The 10,137-nt window shown below is 42.3% G+C and overlaps 1 protein-coding gene across 10 annotated transcripts in view; it reads right to left on the bottom strand.

The window, feature by feature from the left end:
• Positions 1-5,540: 5,540 nt before the first annotated feature.
• Phf3 (PHD finger protein 3) overlaps positions 5,541-10,137 on the bottom strand; it is a 64,883-nt gene continuing 60,286 nt past the window's right edge. For all 10 annotated transcript variants that reach the window (XM_021158718.2, XM_029483348.1, XM_029483345.1 and 7 more), the window contains 2 exons: positions 8,852-9,047; positions 5,541-8,622 (listed from right to left, as the gene is read on the bottom strand). In XM_021158718.2, coding sequence (XP_021014377.1) covers positions 6,497-8,622; positions 8,852-9,047 — 2,322 coding nt within the window. In that variant the 3' untranslated portion in view covers positions 5,541-6,496. The remainder of the gene's footprint in view (positions 8,623-8,851; positions 9,048-10,137) is intronic.

Consider the following 10,137-nt stretch of genomic DNA (forward strand, 5'->3'; position numbering starts at 1 on the left):
GCAAATGCTAATGTAGATGTAGGAAAAGGGGAACCAATACTTATTGCTGATGAGAATACAAACTAGTACAGTCAGGATAGGAATCAGTATGGAGGATTGAAAAAAAAAAAAAAAAAAAAAAAAAAAAAAAGATAAGAATTGTCATATGGTCCTCCTGTAGCACTTTGACCATAAACCCATCCTCTCTATCCTTCCATTGCTGCATTACTCAGAGAATCAAGGAAATGGACCCAGTCTGGATGTCCATCATTATATGACCAGATAATGAAAAAGTCTAAGGTGTATACAGAGGAGTTTCATTTAGCTGTAAAGAAAAATGAAATCATGACATTTTCAAAAAAAAAAAAATGGGCAGACTTGAAAAGATGAGATTTTGGTTGTCTTTCTTATTTGACTTCTAAATATGCTGATTTTTTTTTTTTTTTTTCTGAGACAGGGTCTCTCCACATAGCCTTGGCTGTCCTGGAACTTACTACTATATACACTAGAAAACTCATAAATCTGCCAGCCTCTGACAGGATTAAGGGTAAGTGCCCCAACACTCAGCTAAATACGTTGACCCATGGGTATTACATTCTTTAAATGCTTATTCATCTGAGAACTTCTAGAGTAAAATGCAAGTCAGAATAAATTAATGATGAAATTAAAAACATGAAAAAGCAAAAATTAACCTAGAAAAAATCATTATGCAATGAAACCATCTTATACTGCATAATTCACATATGTGAATGCTTACGTAATTGTAATAAGGCAAAACGTGAAAACAAAAAATTTTGCATGAGTAAGAAGAAATTGAGGGAGAGATAATCCTTATTTCTCGTGGACCAGAGCAGATATTGCCGGGGTTTGTAACATGAAATGACCTGCACCGGAGACAAATCCAGAAGAAAGGCCCAGGACTGAGCAGTACAGAGCAGGGCTAAGGGCAGCCACCCTTTGCTTAAGCCTTCCAGAACACCTGACTTGTAAAATCGTGCATGGAACAGAGTCAATAGTAAACTTTACTTATATTTGTTGTCCGGTCTAAAGTCTCAAAATTGGACATAGGACAGATTCTGAACACTGCCCCTCAGCTGAGCTGCTTGGACAACGTTCATGTAGTGTGCTTTTGTTGTGTTTTGTTCCTGGAGATTGAACATGGTGGGCAGACCTCAGCTGCCTGTGCTTTTCTGAAATACCTTTCTATTGAGTACTGAGTTTTTCTCTCTCTCCCATTCCTCTGTGCCCCACCCCCACCCCTACGATGTACGTGCATGTGGGCTTTTACAGGTCAGAGGACAACTTCTGGAATCCATCCTCAACTCCCATATTGTTTTCGGTCACGACCACTTTGCTGTTTGTCCATTGCACACGAGGCAGCTGATCCTGGAGTTTGCAGGGATTCTCCGGTCTTCACCTCCCATTGTACCAGAGGAGCACTATAATAGCACATACTACCATGTTACTGTGCCTAGCTTTCCATGAGTTCTAGGAAGTCAAGCTTAGTTCTTATGCTTGTGAGGCAATCTCTTTATGTATTGAACCATCTCTCCAGCCCCAATGTTATTCTTGCTAAAACATGAAAGCCCACTTTGTCCCCAAAGAAGGTACAGAAACAATTATGACAATTTCCTCTTTCCACTGCTGGTGCCCCCACTGCAGACTGGAAGGATACTGATATGGTTACTGTATAGTATTTCCAGAATTCAATAGTTGCAATGCAAGAAAATCTGTGGCACCCTGGGGCTGACATGAAGCACTTATGGCTCACAGGTCACAGAGAGGTCTTGCTAAGCAGCTGCTTGCAAAGTTTAAAGTAGCAACCAGGGAGCCCCATGAGCCCAAACTAGGCCCTCCACATTATAGTTGTGTAGCATGATTTTCATGTGGGACTCCTAACAGTGGCACATGGACTGTCTCTGACTCTCTTGCTTGCCTTTAAGACTTTTTTCACTACTGGATAGCCTTGACTAGCCTTAAAAGAAGAGGAGGGGTTTAGTTTTACGGCAACTTGATACGAAGTGGACGGTTGACATCCATCAAGGCCGGTCCTTTTCTGAAGAGAAACGGAGACGTGGATGGTGGGATGAGGGGGGTGATTGGCATAACATGGGGAGGAAAGAGGGAAAACTGAGGTTGGAATGTAAACATAAATTTAAAAAAAATAAAATCACCGGGAAACAAAGCTCTGGGGTTATCTGTGAGGGGGGACTGGGTTAAGAGGTATGAGAAGACCTCCTCCCTAACTGTGGGCAACACCATCCCATGGACCAGACCAAAGTCCCAGACTGAGTAAAAAGGAGAAAGCAAACTGGGGGTGGGGGTGGGATTCCCCCCTTTCCTAAACACTGAAAACAGATCCTCCACAAGGCTGACCTCTTCTGACTCAAGTAAGTCCTCCGACCTTTACCCCAAGTCCTGAATATAGGTACACACCACCATATCTAGGTTTAGATGTAGTTCATACAGTGCCTGTTCGCTACACTAATGTTCTGTCAGGTGTTAAGGAAGCTGCTGGGGAAGCAAAAGTATGAATGGTTGACCCAGCACTGAAATTTGCATGGTACCACAATCAACTCCATAGCAATCAGTGGCTCAGTATAGCATGATGGTTATGGGGATAACCAACCATATGCTGGTTACACATGAAGCTCACTCTGTGGGAGGGAAATTGATGCCTGATATCGTAAACCTGGTCAAAAGCCTAGAAAGGTCATTGGCTCTAGCAGAAAATCTTCGTAAGATTAAACTGCCACACTGTCAAACTGTCTTCTACTTATGTTTACATGTTGCTCTCAAGATTAAGGGAACACTGCAGAAAAGAGGCTGGGAAGAGTGAACTGGCAGATGGGGAGAAATACGAAATCCTGAATTCATAACATAAATCAAACCAAAATCAAACCAGTCAAGATTCCAGCATAAATGACCCCACCATTGGAATAGACGCCTTAAAAAATTGACAGCTGGTGAGCCAGGCAGTCACCCTGCTTCCAGGACATGGATGCTAGGGAGCTAAGGAGAGTTGGGAGGCTGTGGATCTATCATGAATAAAATACATTGTATAAGCACTTTGCAGAGTACTTTTACAAAACCAATGACATTAAACTTACCATAGACACTACTTTCTAATGTGTGAGTCAAAGTCTCAAATATCCCAGCTGGCCTAGAACTCACCATGTAGCTGCTTCCACTCCAAACTGCTAAGATGACTATGATGCCACCCTTGTCTGGCTTATGAGGTACTGTGGATTGTACATATTAGGTTTTTTTTTTTAAAAAAATCTATCAAGCTACACCCTCACACAAATGCTGCATTAATATCTAAAAGGGCTTATCATTAAAATTAAAAATTACTGAAGATGGCTAGAGATGTAGTTCATTGGTGACAGGATTCAATCCACAGCAATGGGAGGTGTGGGGGAGTAAGCTTTGGTGACCTCAACATGCTCCCTGCAGTCTCACACTCAAACGCCACTGCCTCTCACCACGGGGCAAAGTCCTCCAGCTTGGGACCTTCCCATGACCCTCAGCAGTTAACTCCACACATCACACAGAGCAGGAACATCAACACCTAAGAACTTAATGCTTCTGAGAGATTCCAGAAGTGGATTGGTGAGAGCACTTTCACTTTAAAACTCTGTACACCTCACATAACAATGAACATTTCCGATTTTGCCACCATGTGATCTTAAAAGGTCCTATGTGAGTATACTTTGAAAGCAGGACCAAAAATAAAACACAGGAACTCAGCATCACTCCATTTTCTTCTATACTACTGGCATTTACAATGATCTCATTCTGTATTGCCAGAAGGCTAACAATCCAACTTTACAATGTATAAACCCAACCTCAAAGACGTCTACCTACATCTTAATCCTTGCAAGACCTGAGAATGTCAGGTTGCATAGCATGGAAATGAGGTCACAGATGACACCCAATCAGCTGACTTTCAGATATGAAGGCACCCAGGTGGCTGGGTTCATCTCTGATGGGTGTTTTAATTAAATTGAAGGGTAAGACCCATTTTGGGGGGTGAGGGAGATCTTTTGAGGTGCCACACCTTCAGATGGCAGTCTTTTTATAGCTCCATTTAGGCCTGCTTATTCTCATTGGCCACTCAACTCCTTCATTAGCATTAAATCCCACTTCTCTGTCAATTTCTGACTTCTACTGAAGATCAGCTGAGATATCCAATCTTGTGAACTAAGGATTCTTGGACCTTCAATTGGTAGATGGCCAGTGTTGAACTAGCTGGACCAGCCTGTAAGTCATTCTAATAAATTATATACGTGCCATAAGCTCTATCCCTCTAGGAAACAATAACCCTAATACATCTAGACTCCTCAGAAGGGGTACTTCCAATGGCTACCTCCCAGCTAGATGCATATGCATTTCCATCTGACATGAACTGCCAAGGACTCATCAGAGCAGCAACAAACCTGAGCACTGCAGAGTTCCAACATGCGATTAACACACAGTAGCCGATCTGAACCAACAGAAGTGAAGGCATACAGCCGGCTTCCTAGTCCTACCTTCTACATTAGATTGCTGAGGAGGGGTTCAAGAACACTGATGGAATGAAAAAGAGTGAGAAATTCTTTTGCTCCCCTCAAATTAATTTCCAGAGCACCACTGCTAAATACATGGGAGTACTCGGAGGAAGCAGAGCTTAACTGGGACTTGGACTCTGACTGCAGCAAGCTAACATCCAGCAACTTCCCAGGTTCCCGATTCCTAAGCTCTAAGTCAACCATTATCAACCGTATCAAACTGGCCAAAGGTCCCATGAATGCTTGGCACTCGGGGGCTCGCTGTAGCTCTCTTGGTTTCCATCCAACAGCCCATTACCTTTTCCTTGTACCTTAGAACACAAGCCAGATGCTAGGCCAACTCACAAACCACGGAAGTCAGTAAAGGTAACTGGCACAGATGGAATGAGAAACCCATTTCTTCACAACCATGGATACAATGATTAGCTTTAGAATCGGCCTGGGGTGAGCACTTTCTCTCCCCTAACAAGTTAAACTGCCAAAATAAAAGTAGACCAAACGTTAAAAATACTTTATTTAAACGGAAATCCTTCATTTTAGAACTTTCATGATGATGATAAATTTCAGAGGTAAAGATGGAAAAAAAAATATTGCAATCCTTGCAATTCAGACAAAATGTTTGACTGCTGCTTTCTCAGGCAAGGTTAATTCGGTTTCAAAACCCTGGTAATCCTTTAGAAACAGTTCTCTTAATTTTGTGTAGTTACTGGAATTGTTCTTCGTGGGTACAAGTAGATAAGAACTGATCACTCTTGAGTGGGGTCTCGAGTGTTAGCATCATCTGGCAGCTACTGCTTTAGGTTTTAAACATCAGCACAAGATGTATTTCAGGGTGTAGATAAATTTAGATCTGAAAGATCAACAGTCTTGTATATTTTCTATTTCAAGTCAAACTGGCATACTCAGTTTTACAGTTGCCCTACAAACAAATCACTTTACCCCTCCCCCCCAAAAAATCAAAAACCAAAATACATTTCACTTAAGTTCTGCAGTTTTATAATGATTAGTGAGTCTGTATAACAAAGTTTAATCATATGTAAGTTTCCAGAAACATAATAGCAACTAAGTGGGTGACTGCAGAGCTATCTGCTGGAAGTTCTAAGCACTAGCCTCTAGACGTGAATCATCTAAGATGTAAGAAAGCCACTCCTCTCTTAGGCAGTGTCTGACAGTGTGTCTACATACTCTTGGCTGAGTAAAATAATAATGTCTTGAGAAGAAGCTTCGAAGAATCTCTTTTACTACTGAATTTCAAATCACACACACAAAGTAGGTGAGAAATTCTTTTATCATATTTAGAATCAAAATATCCCTTAAAATATTTACATTTTACAGTAAAAAGGATAGCAAAACACAAGATCATGTACAAGCTTAAGTATTCAAGTTTCTGAAGAGCCAGAAAGGAAAGGGATATGGCCTACCACAAACTGCAGTACATGGTAAGAAACGCCTTCAATGAGCACAGATTAAAGCAACCCATGGCCTCCCTGGGGTCGTGATACAGTCAAAAACTGCCACCTAAATAGTATGGTCTCATCAGGAAGTCGCTTGGCTTTTTTGCTGCTCCTCTACATTTTCTTTAAAAACAGTGCAATTGAAAACAAATGTACAGAGCACAGATTACTTTCAAATTAGTCATTATAGAAAGGACATTCACTAGAGGCAGGAAATATATTTCATAGTTAACCATATTTACCAATTAAGGAATAAAACTAAAATTTCTAAGCCTTTATTGCATATTAATTAAACAAATCTTTGAATATACAGTATTGTAAAACTTTAAAAATATTAAATTCCTGTAGGTAGGACAGTGGTGTAAAGAAGGGGTGGAGGGCACTGGTGCACAGGACTGTGCACCAGCATAGTTTACTGCCTGCCAAGCAGCAATCGCGAGGGTTAAGATGGCACAGTCCTACCAGGCAATCTTATAAAGATACACATGTAAGATGCTAAAGCAGCCTCCAGTTTCACCTTTTGCTTTTCACTCTGTCGGTGTGGTCCCTGTCTTTGTGGTACCGCTCTCTGTCCTTCTCCCCTTCTTTGTGCTTGCTCTTGTCTCTCTCTTTCTCCTTTTCCTGGTCTTCGCCTTTAGGCCTGTCCGGTTTCTTGTCTGCATTCTTACCATCTCTGCTTGCTTTCGCATCTGGTGCCCGGTCGCCGTGTGAGAGCCGCGGTCTCTCCTTGTCTTTGTGTGCCGCTGCTTCCTCTTTGCTTTTCCTGTCTCTGTCTCTTTCTTGGCTTCTGTCTCTGTGTCTGTGCCTTTCGGATTCTTGCTCCCAATCCTTGTCGTGACGCTCTCTTTTCAAGTGGTGCGAATCACTGTAAAATCTCTGACGGTCCCCTTTACCCCTATTAAATGGCCTATCCGGTTGTTGTTGGTCTTGCCTACCCCATGGGTCACTATGGCGCCTTTCTGGTCTCCGAATACCTTTTATCTGATAAAAATTTTGTGGGCCCATGTACCGTGATGGTTGTGAAAGGGGCCCCATCATGCGTTGTGGTTGGCCTGGGACATGAACAGGTGGCCAAGGAACCATGGGGGGATTCTGAGGGAAGCCGAAGCCTGGAGGGGGAAGTAACGGAGGTGACAAATGTGGTGGGAATCCAAACACACTTTGCGGAGGGAAGTTTTGGGGTCCGGGAAACGGGAACCCAGGAGGACTGGACTTGAGGTGCTGGAGATTGGGTTGCTGTGGCCTCATAGGTGAAAAGTTTGTACTCGCTCGAGGGCTGCTACTCCTGCAAGTAAAGCTGATGCTTTTAGAAGGAAATTCTGATTGGCAGGTATTTCCACCTTCAAAATGAGATGATGTTGGAGCCGATCCTCTTCTAAACGGGTGGATCGTTTCAATATTTTGTGTTAAAACATCCTCTTGTGAAGGATTGGCTTGTTCTGCTTGTGACGAATTTAAGTTTTCTACTGAGGATGAGTTTGGTGCAGCCTCCGAATCGTCGCTCTGCTCTACACACGAGCTCTTCTCCTGCGAAGGCAGCTTTCCCTCTCCACCGACAGCCTCTGCTAAGGGCTCTTTGTTGTGTGGTGGAGCAGACGCAGCATGCTTGTCTCCGTTTCTACAGCTCTCTGCATCCTTGCTTTCAGAAGCTGTCTGCTGACTTCGTCCTGCTGCTTGCCTAGGGTCCCTTTTCAGGTTGATAAACTGTGGGGCTCTTGTGTTAGCCACTAGACCCTCACTGCCGCTCCCGCTCCCATCCCCATCCATGCCTCCCTTTCCAGTGCTAGGCCAGCAGGGAGAGTTACTTGAAGTCCTATTGTCTTGCACACTATTCTCTTGATCTTGGAGCAGCAGTCTTTTGAATGTTCTCTCTTTGTTTCCCACAGTTTCCTCTGGTTTTGAGGGAATTGATAAATTTGTTAAGAACGCTTCTGTAGAAACATCTGGTGGTTTCCCTCTCAGACTGAGACTTGCCAAAGGCCCTGGAGAAATGGAAGATGAACCTACCAATGAAGCCTCTTCTCCTGAGTTTTTACTTGTAGACACTGAAATATTTTCTGCCTTAACTTTTATCTCCTTGGCTTCACCTTCAGTCACCTCCACTTTATCTATTTTCTCTACTTTTGGGTTAGCTTGATCATTTATAAAAGGAATTTCTTTAAGAGTGCTTTGTTCTACAAGTGGCTGAGCCTGCTCATATACTTGACCAGTGGTACCCAAAAGGCTTTGGAGTATGTCATCCACAGGAAGAGGCTTATTTGCTAATTCCAGAGTAGAAGGTTGATTGTCCCAGCCGATCAGGACCCCAGGAAGGAACCTTAAGGGCTTTGGTGGCTCCTGCTTGGTGACTTCCATCAGAGGCTCAGCTGCTGCTGGCAGGTCTTCCTGAAGAGGCTGTGAGGGCTTATTTCTCTGCTTGTGTAACACCGTTGTAAAGGAATTGAAAAAGTCACTCTCTTCCTCTGCTGCTTCCTCTGTGCATGACTCCATTTTACCTTTCTTGTCGGGGGGCAAAGCTATTGGGGCGCTCTCAGGAGTCTCGCCCGTGTGACTGGGGCCTGCACTAGCGCTGTGCTGCCGCTTCAACTTCTGACGGATAATCAGGCCCAACAACAGATTAGGTCTGTGCAGCTCAAGTCCTGGAGAAAATAAACAAATGTAACAGCCATAAACTAGCCATCCGCCCTTCTCAGTCATTTCAGAGCTTTTACAAGCACTTTATTACAAGCTATTGAACAGTGGCCAACCCAGTCATGTCATCTCTAACGGTCTAGATCTAAGACAGAAAGCAACCAACCAGTCCTTCTACTCTGGACCTCCCCTTCCCACTCACTTCAAGCCCATTCTATTACCAGAGCATAGACATACCAGGTCCATCAAAAGGCACAAGAGGGTGTGGGATTTTATCTGCGGCGCCCAATGGAATAAGGTACATGTCTTTAACCTGCTTCATGTTGTTAGCAGCCACACCATAGCGCTTTCTGCTACTGAAGTACGCAAACAGCAAAGTGTAAGAAATCTGATCTTCTTCAGTTACTGGTGTGAAGCGAACCACACAGATTTCCTATTCAAGAAAATAACAAACAATTGCTTAAAATAGTAACCTAAAATGTAGCTTGATTTTTAAATAGTTTATTAATTAGTACTCATCTAATTTTGAGTTTTGGTTTTGATAAGATTCTAAAAACATACGTATAACAGATTCTAAGTTTTTAAGACTGGCTAACTCAAGAATTTTGTTATCTGTCTCTGGGGTGCTCAACCTTATTTCAAATAAAAAGATAATCATAATTTGGTATTACTTTACTAATGGAGGTTTTTCTTTAAATGTATTCAGTCAAGACGGAAAAGGCCTGTTTCACTACTAAGTCTAAACTGACACAAAAAGAAAACTACTAGTGAGCTAAGCTATGGCTTGGCCTCCTAGAATTATGTACAGGTTATAAAGAAATGCTCTCAACTCTGAAACTTGGAGGCCAACATTTAGAAAATTCTATACCTATCTACATGTGAGCAATCAAAACACAGGTACCTCAAAAATTTTGTATGAAATTACCATTAGTCTATGTTTAGAAGGTTTACATAATCCATAACTCATTTCATAATTATACTTGAATCCCTATTTTCAAGGTATCATGTTATGTATATATATATGCTAACATTCCAAAATTCAAAAAAGCTCAAAATCTGAAGCATTTCTGATCTCAAACAGTTTGGATAAGGGATATCCAAAATGTATTCGTGATATCACATTCTAATATATCTAAAGCTAACTAACTACTATGTGTTTAAATTATTTCAAGCTGAAGGTATGTTATAAAGTACTGGACAGTAATATGTGTCCAGGGGTCAGGAGGGAGAGAGAAAGAAGTAAGAGCAACCAAACAGTAAGTCTTTTTTTGGCCATGTAAACCAAGCTGGCCTCAAGAGGTCTGCCTGTCCTGACCTCCCAAGTTCAATAACCTTTTAACTGTTTCAATGAATGGTTAACACTGTATCAATTCAACAGTTTATACTAGGGGAAAACGAGATCTTTCTCAGTTTAAGACTCTCCCTTGGGCTGGTGAGATGGCTCAGTGGGTAAGAGCACCCGACTGCTCTTCCAAAGGTCCAGAGTTCAAATCCCAGCAACCACATGGTGGCTCACAACCATC

Source organism: Mus caroli, chromosome 1 (assembly GCF_900094665.2).
Source record: "Mus caroli chromosome 1, CAROLI_EIJ_v1.1, whole genome shotgun sequence".
NCBI classification, from domain to species: domain Eukaryota; kingdom Metazoa; phylum Chordata; class Mammalia; order Rodentia; family Muridae; genus Mus; species Mus caroli.